Source organism: Stomoxys calcitrans, chromosome 1, assembly GCF_963082655.1.
Source record: "Stomoxys calcitrans chromosome 1, idStoCalc2.1, whole genome shotgun sequence".
NCBI classification, from domain to species: domain Eukaryota; kingdom Metazoa; phylum Arthropoda; class Insecta; order Diptera; family Muscidae; genus Stomoxys; species Stomoxys calcitrans.
In genome coordinates this window covers 242,700,249-242,714,217 of record NC_081552.1, presented here as the reverse complement: position 1 = coordinate 242,714,217, position 13,969 = coordinate 242,700,249, and the positions used below count along the sequence as shown (strand labels likewise).

Sequence of the window (13,969 nt, the reverse complement as noted above, 5' to 3'; positions counted from 1 at the left end):
CATGACAGGTCACTGTCTAGTCGGAAATCATGCTGACAGACTAAAGGTTGCTTGCAACGACTTTTGCAGAAGCTGTGAGGACATCGATGAAAAAGAGACTATAGAACACCTTCTGTCTGTGTGTGTCCCGCACTAGCAGTCAGAAGGAGTTCCACCTAAGGTTCACATTTCTTTGAGAACCTGTCTGATTTAGAGGATATGAACATTCGCAAAATCGCTTTAAAAAGCCCAATTTTAAAGCGATCTGGATGGTGTAACGGTAGAAAGTAGAAGGCGTCTTCCTTCTTCGGTTCCTGTGGTATCATAATGAAGCTGCCATCTTGAATCTTGACTTCTTGTGCCACTAGGGGGCGCAATTCTTATCCGATTTGAATGAAATTTTCCACGAAGTATTCTGTTATGATTTCCAACAACTGTGCTATGTATGGTTCAAATCGGTCCACAATCTGACATAGCTGTCATATAAACCGATCTGGGGACTTGACTTCTTGAGCTCTTAGAGGGCGCAATTCTTATCCGATTTGGCTTAAATTTTGCATGACGTATTTTATTCTTCCTTTCAACAACTGTGCACAAGGTTCAAATCGGTTCATGACCTGATATGGCTGCAATATAAACCGATCTGGGATCTTGACTTCTTGAGACTCTAGAGGTCGCAATTATTAACCGATTTGCCTGAAATTTTGTACGACGGATCCTCTCATTACCATCAACATACGTGTTTATTATGGTCTGAATCGGTCTATAGCCTGATACAGCTCCCATATAAATCGTTCTCTCTATTTTATTGTACTTCTTGAGCCCCTAAAGGGCGCAATTCTTATTCGAATTGGGTAACATTTTACACCGGTCGCCAACATATAATTTAATTGTGGTACGAACCAGACCATATCTTAATATCGCTCTAAGAGCAGAACAAATCTTTCCTTTTATCCTTTTTTTTTGCCTAAGAAGAGATGCCTGGAAAAAGAACTCGACAAATGCGATCCAGGGTTTATAAGATTCAGCCCGGCCAAACTTAGCACGCTTTTACTTGTTTTTTTCAAATTTTTACGGTACAATGAATGAGCAATAAAATATTCTCTAAATTTATTGTTGATGTTTTTGTTTTGTTTCAGTTAAGTTTTTCCATACAAACTTAAAAACAGAATTTATGTTTTTTTTTTCAGATATCTCTTTCATCCACTAGTTTTCGTTATATTTCATGGTACTGATGACATATCATCCGTTGTGGTATTCGCCTGAGTATACCTATGCCAAAAACTGTAATAAAAAGTTCAAACAAGAAAGGATAACCATTATTCATTGTAGTCAAGTGTAGGATACCTTCTATAAATGAGTTTAACCTGTTCTTCAGCATATTCCAAACATTTGTCTTCAACACAAACAATTTAAAAATCAATGGAGCCTCAATGGACAAGAAAATATATTTCGATATCATATAGTAAGCCAGATTGCTCATATAGAGGAAAACAAAGAATATAATTCTGGGTATGCCCATCATGAAAAATATACTCAATATGGTTTTAGCACTGAAATTATAGAAACGATGATGAAGGTTATGTGGCATAGTTCTATCTATAATGCACTTACGTTCGAAAAATGTTATTTTGTTCCGATCTAACAGTGGAGACATTGTAACGAATAATGCATATTTGAAATGACATTATAATGAATATGAAAAAATTCAAGAATAATATGATGACAACAGGACCAAATGACCATATACTGCCTGTAATAAATAAATAAGCATACGAAAAACTTATAAATAAAATGAAATATTTTTCACCAAAGCAAACATTTCTAAAATAAATTTAATAAACAAATATTTTCTATACAGTTACTGCATGGTAAATTAACTTACTCAGCGTCAACATATACAGTATGTAGAAGATTATCGGCACACTCCAAACATAAATGGCATACATTTTATAACGTTTGTTATCGCACCTTAGAGAATTTTCCGGACCCAATTCTCTGAAAGTTATCCAGATTTCGAAACCAATCACACTCATGCACAAAAATGTGGCCATAAAAAAGTAGGAAGATATAAAACCTTATAGAGAAAGATGTGTTGTTGAATAAGATAGGAAAACTGAAAGGTATTTTTGGAATAATTATCGCTTAAGCATTTGAATACTCACCCACTGCAATGGATAGCAGTTTCAATCCATCGTAATATTCCCAAATAATATGAACGCATGTTATCATACAACTATGGGCCAGAACTAGAGAGGTCAGATACCAAATGAAAAGTTTCAATCGCATATTATCACGCAACTCCTTTATGACCAAATATATGCATATAGTTGACAAAAGGAGTAACACCGATAGCACTAAGCCTTAATGAGAGAAAATTAGAGATTTTCAATATTAATTGTAATAAAGAATTATAATAAATGTTTTTTTATAAAAGTATTCAAACACATAGTTCAAAACAAGTAAGAACGTGAGAAGTTCGGCCGGGCCGAATCCTATTTATACTCTCCACCATGGATCGTATTCGTCGAATTCTTTGCGCGGTATCTCTTTTTAGGTAAACAAGGAATAATGGATAACAATTGTTATGCTATTGGAGATATATCAAATTATAGTCCTATTCGGACCATAAGTGAATTGAATGTTAAGATCATAGTAGAAGTCATTGTGTAATATTTCAGTTCATTTGGATAAGAATTGCGCCTTGTAGGGGATCAAGAAGCAAAATCGGGAGATAGGTTTATATGGGAGCTATATCAGGCCATAGATCGATTAAGACTGTATGGAACATGTATGTTGAAGGTCATAGTCGAAGCCGTTGTACAAAATTTCAGCAAGAATTGCGGCCTTTAGAGGCTTAAGAAGTCAAGATCCAAGATCGGTTTATATGGCACCTATATCAGGTTATGGACCGACTTCATACTTAGCACAGTTATTGAAAGTCACGACAAAACGCTTTGTGCCAAATTTCAGCCAAATCGGATAAGAATTGCGTCCTCTAGTGGTTCAAGATGTCAAGTCCCAAGATTGGTTTATATGACAGTTATATCAGGCTATTTTAACCATACTAAGCACATTTGTTGGAAGTCACAACAAAACACTTCATGCATAATTTCAACCAAAATGGGATAAGAATTGCGCCCCCTAGTGGTTCAAGAAGTCCAGATCCATGACCGGTTTATATGGAAGCTATATCAGGTTATGAACCATATTTAGCACAGTCATTGGAAGTCATAACAAAACATTTCATGTAAAATTTCAGCCAAATAGGATAAGAATTGCGGCCTCTAGAGGCTTAAGAAGCCAAGACCGAAGATCGAGCGCCTAGCTTTACGCCTTTGAAAGTTAGCGTGCTTTCAGCAGACAGGCGAACGGACATGGCTAGATCAAATAAAAAAGGATTTAAATTCAGCCGGCCGAACTTTGGATACCCACCACCTCGGGTATATAGGTAAACCACCTTTGGTCAAAATCCGGTGAAAAATGCATACCTTATGTCATACCATAGATCAGTTGTGTATAGCAAAATATTGATCTAGTTACTAAAGCTATTACTAAAAATAAACCGAACTGAACCATATACGACACGGATGTCGATAAACCTAACATAAGCCACTGTGGCAAATTTCAGTGAAATCGGATTATAAATGCGCCTTTTATGGGGCCAAAACTTTAAATCGAGATATCGGCCTGTATGGCAGCTATATTCAAATCTGGGCCGATCCGTGCCAAATTAAAAAAGGACGTCGTAGGGCCTACCACTACTCAATGTCCCAAATTTAGGAGACATCGGACAATAAATGCGCCTTTTATGGGCTCAAAAGCTTAAATCGAGAGATCGGTCTATATGGCAGCTATATCCAAATCCGGACCGATCTGAACCAAAATGAAGAAGGATGTCGAAGGGCCTAACACAACTCAATGTCCCGAATTTTGGCAAAATCAGACAATAAATGCGTCTTTTATGGTCCCAAAACCTTAAATCGAGAGATCGGTCTATATGGCAGCTATATTCAAATCTGAACCGATCTGAGCCAAATTGAAGAATAATGTCGAAGGGCCTAACACAACTCATTGTCCCAAATTGCGGTGACATCGGACAATAAATGAGCCTTTTATGGGCCCAAAACCTTAAATCGAGAGATCGGTCTATATGCCACCCATATATTTAAATGTGGACCGATCTGGGCCAAATTGAAGAAGGATGTCGAAGGGCCTAACACAACTCACTGTCCCAAAGTTTGGCAAAACTGGATAATAAATGCGCCTTTTATGCGCCTAAAACCCTTCATCGGCGGATAGGTCAATATAGGGGCTATATCAATAAATAGTCCGATATAGTCCATCTTTGAACTTAACCTGGTTATAGGCAAAAAAAGAATCTGTGCAGAGTTCCAGCTCAATATCTCTATTTTTTAAGATTGTAGTGTGATTTCAACAGACAGACGGACGGACATGGCTAGATCGTCTTAGATTTTTACGCTGATCAAGAATATGACGTGTTGCAAACGGAATAACAAAGTGAATATACCCCAGTCCTTGGTTGGTGGCTATAATAGGGCAAATAGATCTGGCTCATTTGATCTATCTCTTTGAGCAAAAAGTGCTCATAATAATCGAATGAATGATTAGACTAGAAGAACAAGTATCATATGATTGAAACCTCAGCATACTTCCCTCCCGTTTGATCGGTCGGTATGTGAAATAAAAGCAATAATTCTCTTTTTCATCGCTGTTATTCCCCTTACTTATGCCGGCTACATTTGTGAGTTATTTAGCAGTGTAAAACTTTAGTATTTAGTTGCAATCTCTGCGGCACGCCATGCGGACTTGCCAATAAAAATGAAGTCTCATATCATTGTACCTTCCACCATAGGATGGGGGTATACTAATTTCGTCATTCTGCTTGTAAATCCTCGAAATATTCCTCTGAGACACCATAAAGTATATATATTCTTGATCGTCGTGATATTTTAAGTCGATCTAGCCATGTCCGTCCGTCTCTCTGTCGAAAGCACGCTTACTTTCGAACGAGTAAAAGCTAGCCGCTTGACTTGTTATTAGTGAAGGTCGGTTGGTATTGTAAATGGGCCATGTCGGTCCATGTTTTGATATAGCTGCCGGATCTTGGATCTTGACTTCTTGAGTCACTAGAGGGCGCAATTCTCACCCTATATGGCTGAAATTTTGCATGAGATGGTTTTTTATGACTTCCGACAACTGTGCTAAGTATGATTTAAATCGGTCCATGTCCTGATATAGCTGCCATATAAACCGATCTTGAATTTTGACATCTTGAGCCACTAGAGAGCACAATTCTTATCCGATTTGGCTGAAATTTTGCAAAAAGTGTTTTGTTATGACTTCCAACAGTTGTGCCAAATATGACTTTAAATGGTTCATAACCTGATATTGCTGCCATATAAACCGACCTGGGATCTTGACTTCTTGAGCCTCTAGAGGGAGCAATTATTATCCGATTTGGCTGAAATTTTGCAAGAAGAGTTTTGTTATGACTTCCAACAGTTGTGCCAAATATGGTTTTAATTGATCCATAACCTGATATAGCTGCCATTTAAACCGATCTGGGACCTTGACTCCTTGAGCCTCTAGAGGTCGCAATTATTATCCGATATGGCTGACTTCTCTCATAACCTTCAACATACGTGTCAATTATGATCTGAATTGGTCTAAAGCCTGATACAGCTCCCATATAAACCGATCTCCCGGGAAAAGGACTAGTTTTCTTTTATCATATGTTTGCCTAAAAAGAGATATCGGGAAAAAACTAGACAAATGTGATCCATGGTGGAGATTATATAATATTCGGCCCGGCCGAACTTAGCACGCTTTTACTTATTGAGATTAAAATCATTAATCAGCAATTATTTTAACGAGAGAAATATCCCCGCAGTTTGTCAAGGTTTCTTAATGCATCTTAGACCACATATTTAGCTCTACTCCTAGTTCTAGAAAAGTCCTGATAAAGACACATCGAAACTTACCATCTCTCTGTCACCTACAAAGTTTACCAAACTTACCAGAAATTATTACATATCTCGAATAGCTATACCAAGTGTATTCAGTAGCGCAATTTAGCGGCACCAAATCGTAATGATGAGTTTTATTATTATACTGTTCTGTAAAACAGTAATCGGGAATGTGTGATGGATCCTAAAAATAGAAAAAGGCATTAGAGAAATGATTTTTAGAACATCCTTTCAATAATGACAAGACTATTAACCTAGTCATTCCGTCTTTACCGTCATGAAATGCCATATCGATCTAGCCATGTCTGTACATCTATCGAAATCACCATAGCATTCCATTAATGAGAGAGTCAGTCCCCATATCTTTGCCAAATTCTTGTGGGTTGTTTATCCCTCTTCTGTTTTAAAAGAATTTTAAAGACAATATAGGAATTTTTGGAAGTATTCTTCTTCTTGTGTCAGTCTACTTCGCTTCTATTCTATTCTAAAAGAACTTGTGTTAGACCTCAAAATTCGCTTTCCTTTTCAAGACAATATAGGATTTTTTGGAAGTATTCTTCTTCTTGTGTCAGTCTACTTCGCTTGTCTTCTTTGTTAAGTTCTGTATTGCAAAAATTAAGCATAGTTTGTTGATTCCTTGTGTCTTTATCCAAATCCTCGTAGACTCTTACTTTGACTATGAGATCTATTGGATTTTTCCAGTTAAGATGAATACATCAATTTTTGCTCATTGGTTATCCACATGAAGCATGATTATTCTTCAAGTGAATCTGTAGGTTATCCATTTATTGTAATCTAAATATTGTTGTTGAGGTTCCTCTTCCCAATGTTAAGATATTTGAATGCACAATATGTGATCATAGCTTAAAGATGCAACTACTTGATTTAGAATTAAGCCATGAGCTTATTCGCAATTTAGACCTATGTTCCATTTTTTGTCTGGGTGTACCCACAGGAACTACAATGATTTCTCTAACAGAATCCAACTGTTTGACAGATAGCTTATTTACGTAGTGAGGACGCAACGTAGATTAAAGTATTTATTGCTTCTAATTATAATATTTCCCCATTTTAGAGCTACTTTGAACATATTCTAATTCTATGCAAATTGCAAATTTTGCCCATGAACATTCTACTAAGGAATAGGAGCAAACTTCTCACATATCAATGAGTGCAGTCCGATTCAAGTTTTAAGCTCAATGCCTCCTTTTTATAGCCGAGTCCGAACGGAGTGCCGCAGTGCGACACCTCTTTGGAGCATTAGGAGGGGAAAACCACCGTTGAAAATATTTATACCCTCCACCATAGGATGGGGGTATACTAATTTCGTTATTCTGTTTGTAACTCCTTCAAATATTCGTCTAAGACACCATAAAGTATATAAATTCTTGAACGTTTTGACATTTTAAGTCGATCTAGCCATGACCGTCCATCTATCCGTCCGTCTACCTGTCGAAAGCACGCTAACTTCCGAAGGAGTAAAGCTAGCCACTTAAAATTTTTGCACAAATACTTCTTATCAGTGTAGGTCGTTTGGGATTGTAAATGGGCCATATCGGGCCATGTTTTGATATAGCTGCCATATAAACCGATCTTGGATCTTGATCTCTTGAGTCATTAGAGGGCGCAATTCGCACCCGATTTGGCTGAAAATTTGCATGAGGTGTTTTGTTTTGTTTTCGAATAACTGTGGTAAGTGTTATTCAAATCGGTCCATAACCTGATATAGCTGTCTTATGAACTGATCTTGGATCTTGACTTCTTGAGCCACTAGAGGGCACACTTCTCATTCGATTTGGCTGAAATTTTGCATGAGCAATTTTACTATGACTTGCAACAACTGTGTGGAGTATGGTTAAAGTCGGTCCATAACCTGATATAGCTGTCGTATAAACCTATCTGGGGTCTTGATTTCTTGAGCGTCTGGAGTGCGCAATTCCTATCCGATTTGGCTGAAATTTTGCTCAACGTGTTGAGTTATGACTTCCAACAACTGTGCTAAATATGGTCCATAACCTGATATAGCTGTCATATAAACCGATCTTGAATTTTGACTTCTGGAGCCACTAGAGGGATTTTATCCGATTTGGCTAAAATTTTGCACGACGTGTTGAGTGATGACCTTCAACAACTGTGCTAAGTATGGTTTGAATTGGTCCATAACCTGATATAGCTGTCATATAAACCGATCTTGAATGTTGACTTTTTGAGCCACTAGAGGGCGCAATTCCTATCCGATTTGGCTAAAATTTCGCATGACGTGTTCTGTTATGACTTCTAACAACTATGCAAGATATGGTTCAAATCGATCCATAACCTGATATAGCTGCCATATATACCGATCTGGGATCTTGATTTCTGAATATGGCAGAAATTTTGTACAACGGTTTCTCTCATGGCCTTCAACATATGTACCAAATATGATCAGATTCGGCCTATAGTTTGATACAGCTCCCACATAAACCGATCTCGCTATTTTACTTCTTGAGCCCCTAAAGGGCGCAATTCTTACTCGTATTGTCTGAAATTTTACACAATGACTTTTACTATCTTCTCCAACATTCAATTTAATAATGGTCCATAACTTGATATAGCTCCAATATTATGGCAATTATTTTCTTATATCCTTTGTTTACCAGAAAAATGAGATATCGCAAAAAGAACTCGACAAATGCGATCTATTGTGGAGGGTATATAAGATTCGGCCCTGCCAGACTCAACACGCTTTTACTTGTTTCTGATGGTCTCGCCAGGATTCGAACCCAGGCCGTCAGCGTCATAGGTGGACTCTGTGCTACGGTGGCCTCCTAAGAATTCTATAAATTTCTACTTACTTCTGTGACATAACGTTGGCTGCTATGCCAGGAAAACTTCACATCCTGCGATTTCAAACATGGCACACTGACATCATGCCAAAATTTCACCAATAGATTCATATAGCGATGATTACCATTGAAGACATCCAATTTCGATTCCAGTGAAAGATTATAATATTTCCATGTTAGTTGACATTTTTCCGGATTTACACGATAGAAATCCGTGGAATTGCAACAAGCCTTAATGCATAACGTTTCGTCACCTTGGCAAATATCTCTCGAAGTTACTAAATTCACAAAGAACAAAGCTAATGCCAGCACTTTAAGAAACATCTTCAAACAACAGTTGGCAGATGGCGTTTTGAATTCACGGTATGGGTGCGCACACCATAACGATCGAACTCTTGTGAATCTCAATTAGGATTGAATCATTAAAGTGTGATAGATAACATGTAAATCTGTTTGGAGTGATTTCCTACAACCGCACTAACCACAAGAATACGACTTAAAAATATATCGTGATGTTAAAAACCCCCTTGGTATGTTTATATTTGTATGAGAAAAAGATACCCATATAAACAATGACGTGAAAGTTTTTAAATAACTAATAAACAATTAGCTGTCCAGAAGGAGCTGTCTTAAGCCCTTAAATATGTGTAAAATGTTTTGTCCCTCGCAAGATATCGCTGATGAATTGATATCACTTAGTTAGGTTATTTTAATGAGGGTTACATTTTTATACCCACCATCATAAGATGGGGGTATACTAACCTAATCATTCCGATTGTAACACTTCGAAATATTCATCAAAGATCCCATAAAATCTTCTTCTTATACATAAAAATCAATTTGTGTTTGTTTTTTGTCAAAAACGGCTGAACCGATTACCTTGAATTTTTCACAGATTGTGTAGGTTGGTCCGAAAGGAAACATAGCCTATATAATTTTTTGATATCGGGAGGGGGGCGGACCCTCCCCCTTACCCCAAAAGTACTACCCAAAATGTAGTACAAATGGAAGGCATTCAAGAGTAAAAACGAATTTCATAATAAAAGTTGGATCCAAGTACAAGGCGGGCCGCCCTAGCCCCAAGACCCCTTATAATAGGTTTATGTAACTATCATGACAGTATGGGACTCAAATGAAAGTATTCGGGAGTAGATTACCAATATGGTCAGGAAGTAGTAATAGGCTTTATAACTTATTGATAAAGGAAGGGGGCGGACCCTCCACCGTTACCCCAAAAACACCACCAAAAATCAAAAGTGGACCGATAAAGACAATATGGGTATCAACTGAAAAGTATTCGGGAGTATAAAACGAATCTGGCATACAAATTCATGTCAAATTATAGGGGGTCACCCATCCCCCACAAAAACGCCCAATCCTGGATTTGTGGGACTCGGTTTGTTTGTTCCGTATAGACTAAAAAACAGCAGAACCGATTTTCTCGAAATTTTCGCATATTGTGTAGGTTGGTCTGGAAGGAAACATAGGTTATATAATTTTTCGGTATCGGAAGGGGGGCGGACCCTCCCCCTTATGCCAAAAACACAACCCAAAACCAAAAGTGGACCGATCGGCACAAAATAGGTATGAAATGAAAGGTATTGGAGAGTAGAATACGAATATGGCATCAAAATTTGAGTCCAAGTACCCATCGGGTCGCCCAGCCCCAAAACTCCCTCAAACAGACATATTAGACGTTCATTTCAATATGGGGCTCAAATGAAAGATATTCGTGAGTAGATTTCGAATCTGGCATACAAAATCAGATCGAAATATAGGGAATCACGCCACCCCTCAAAAACCCGATTACACCCATTATGACTATATGATACTTGGCTGAAGCGGTTTTCTTAAAATTATCCCGAAAAACACCACCCATATCAGAAAGTGGTTCGATGCGCAAAAAAAGGGTATCAAATGAAGGGTATTAGAGACCATAAAACGAGTATGGTGTTAAAATTTGGGTCTAAGTACGCAGCGGGCCGCTCCAACCCCAGGGTGGCCACCCAACCTCCAAAGCCCGTCAAATGCAAATTTAAACCAATAATGACAATATTAGACTCAAATGAAAGGTATTTGAGACTAGAGCACGAGTTTGATACATGGGGCTCTACCTCACCCTCAAAAACATCCTCATACAGGACATATTTACCGACCATAGCAGCATAAGGCTCAAATGGAAGAAATTTGGAAGTAGAGCACCAATATCATATCCACATTGGGGCTAAATATCTGAAAGGCCGTACCATCACCCCAAAACGTAAAATAAGATAATGAAAGAAGGCGCAGCGGAGAGGGCCCTGTCCAGCTAGTATACAATATATTGTTGATCGGCAATGATTTAGCCTCCTACATTGGTCTATCTGTCCTCTTCGTTCCTTCTATACCCACCACCGAAGGATGGGGGTATATTTATTTTGTCACATCGTTTGCAACACATCGACATATCCATTTCGACCCTACAAAGTATATATGTTCTTGATCGTCGTAAAGTTCTGAGGTGATCTAACGATGACTGCGTGTCTGTCCGTCCGTCTGTTATAATCACGCTACCGCCTTCAAAAATTGTGATATTGAAATGAAATTTTGCACAGATCCGTTTTTCTTCAAAGTGCATGTGCGAGTTCTTGCATGAGCCAAATCGGACCATATTTGGATATAGCTGCCATATAAAGCGATCTGCCGATTTAGGCTCCGAACCCCATAAAAGCCGCATTTATTAATGGATTTCGCTGAGATTCAAAACAGTGAGTTGTTTAAGCTCATCCGTCCAGAATATGGTTCAGATCAGACCTTTATTATCTATAGTTGCCATATAGCCCGATCTGTCGACGTAGGGTCTTAAGACCATAATTGCTGCATTTATTTACCAATTTTGCTGGAATTGGGAGCAGTGAGTTGGCCTTTGTCTGAACCGGAAATGGATACAGATCAGGCTAAATTTAGATGTAGCTGTCATATAGACCCATCCGCTGATTTAGGGTCTTTAGACCATAAAGGTCGCATTTATTATCCGATTTCGCTGAACTTTTGAACAATAAGTTGTTTTAAACTTACCATCATTCGACCAGAATAAGGTCTAGATCGAACCATATTAAAATGTAGTTATTTGACCCGATTTCGGGTCTGAAGCTGGTAACTGCTGCATTTATAAATCAACTTCGCTGATATTGGAAACAGTGAGTTGTTTTAAGCCTTCCATCATCCTAACCAGAATGAGGTCTAGATTGGACCTTACTTAAGTATAGCTGCCACCTAGATCTATCATCCAATTTAGGGTCTTAAACCAACAAAAATTGAGTTGATTTCCGATTACGCTGAAACTGTGACTTTTATAAAATATGATTCAGATGAAACCATATTTGGATATAACTTGTTATTGTTATGTTGTATGCCAGCGGAAGGACACTAACTCTTCTGAGGTTGGCACAATTTGTATTGTTTCCTTTCTTTTGCACGGGACTTAGTGTTATTATGTTCTAATCATCTTGTATGCTATCCTCTAGCCAGCCACAGGTCTTAAATAGTTCAGCCGGCAACCCTTCGGCTGCAGCTGCACTGTTGCTCTCCAGCCGCCTTCTTGTTCTGATGCTCTAACCACATTCTGATATGGCGATTTTCCGCCTTCAAAGATTGAATCTTTGATATCCTCATCGTCGCTATCCGCCACCCCCCGATGCCACCAGCGGAGAAAGAATTCTTTCCAGGATGTACCTGTATCTTGTATCAATTTCGTGTTTAATTTTTTTACACAATTTTTGGACTTCATTCTGACTCCTGAATATCTTGATTCGTTGCTTTTTTCCTGCGGAACAGGCATTTTTCTTCTATCCTCTTCGGCCGATACCTTCGCCTTCCTTAGCCTGGGTCGATGCTACTGACAGCAGGGTTGCTATATATATCAAATTTTATATTTTAGTATAATTTTTTGCCGCCTCTTTGAAATGGACAGTGGTCTGCCATTGCGCCACTATATCATCTAGACAAACAGGGCTTGCTTCGAGCAATTGGCTCAGTTGAGTAGCCATGTCCATCCATCTGTCCGCCCGTCTGTCTGTCCGCCAAAAGCATGCGCTCGAAATTTTGCACAAAAACTCCCTATTAGTGTAAGTCGCACAGTGGGATAGAACTGACAAAAACTAGTAAAAAATATGCCGTCTGAGAACGGGTAGAGATATCGCTTTGAAATTTGGAGTGGTTAGAGCTAAGAAAACATTTTTGCCCTCAAGGGGTATTTTGGGATTTTTTTTTTAAATTCGGGCAGCATTAATTTTTTGTTTTTTAAGGACACTTAAATTCACAATTTGAATTTTCTTTTTCAGAAAATTTCAAGTTTTGGAAATCGGACCACAAACGAAGATTTGGCAGCCCCAACAATTTTCCGAAATACCAAGGTGACCAACTTTAGGCGCCAAATAACCTGGGGCCTTGAAATTTTCCACAGGATATCGCTAAGCTCTAACCATTCCAAATTTCCAAGAGATATCTCTATCGTTCTCACACGCTATATTTTTTACTAGTTTTTTATAATCACCACCATAGGATAGGGATATACTAACCTAGTCATTCCACTTGTAACATTCCGAAATATTGATCTGATCCGATTTAGCAAAAATTTGGAACAAAGACTTGTGTTATGACTTTCAAAATTCATGCCAAGTATGGTCCGAATCGGTCTATAAACAGATATAGCCCACATATAAACCGATCCCCGGATTTGACTTTTTGAGCTTCAGAAGCCTAAATTTTTTTCCCCGATTTGGCTGCATTTTTGCCCAGAAACCTATCTTATGACCTACAAGATCAGTGCCAAGTTTTATCGGTCAATACGGTCATATAGGAGAGGGCGTAATTCTTATCCGATTTGACATGTGGTGTTTTTTTTGCACGTGGTGTTTTGATATCACTTCCAACAACTATGCTAAGTATGGTCTAAATCAATTCATAACCTGATATAGCTGCCATATAAACCGATCTTGGGTCTTGACTTCTTAAGCTTTTAGAGGGCGCAATTTTCATCCGATTTGGCTGAAATTGTGCATGAGGTGTTTTGCTACGATTTTTAGCAACTGTGCTAAGTATGGCGCAAATCGGTACATAACCTGATATAGCTGCCATATAAACCGATCTGGGATCTTGACTTCTTGAGTCTCTAATGAGCGCTATTCTCATCCG

At 38.3% G+C, this 13,969-nt stretch overlaps 1 protein-coding gene across 1 annotated transcript; it reads right to left on the bottom strand.

The window, feature by feature from the left end:
- Positions 1 to 1,065: 1,065 nt before the first annotated feature.
- Positions 1,066 to 9,194, bottom strand: LOC106092007 (G-protein coupled receptor Mth-like). Its single transcript, XM_059360162.1, has 7 exons — positions 8,804 to 9,194; positions 6,021 to 6,153; positions 2,145 to 2,342; positions 1,865 to 2,056; positions 1,594 to 1,732; positions 1,347 to 1,532; positions 1,066 to 1,263 (listed from the first exon to the last, which is right to left on the bottom strand). Exons 1-7 carry the CDS (start codon positions 9,116 to 9,118, stop codon positions 1,203 to 1,205), a joined length of 1,224 nt encoding a protein of 407 aa, XP_059216145.1. The 5' UTR covers positions 9,119 to 9,194; the 3' UTR covers positions 1,066 to 1,202.
- Positions 9,195 to 13,969: the final 4,775 nt, after the last annotated feature.

What these genes read in the sequence shown, in the direction of transcription:
- LOC106092007 (XM_059360162.1), bottom strand. Translation starts at nt 9,118, where the DNA reads ATGTTTCTTAAAGTGCTGGCATTAGCTTTGTTCTTTGTGAATTTAGTA. An exon ending in GCCAACGTTATGTCACAGAA is followed by an intron (nt 6,154 to 8,803) that starts GTAAGTAGAAAT and finishes TTCTATTTTTAG; the next exon opens with GATCCATCACACATTCCCGA. An exon ending in CAAAATAACATTTTTCGAAC is followed by an intron (nt 1,533 to 1,593) that starts GTAAGTGCATTA and finishes CTATAATTTCAG; the next exon opens with TGCTAAAACCATATTGAGTA.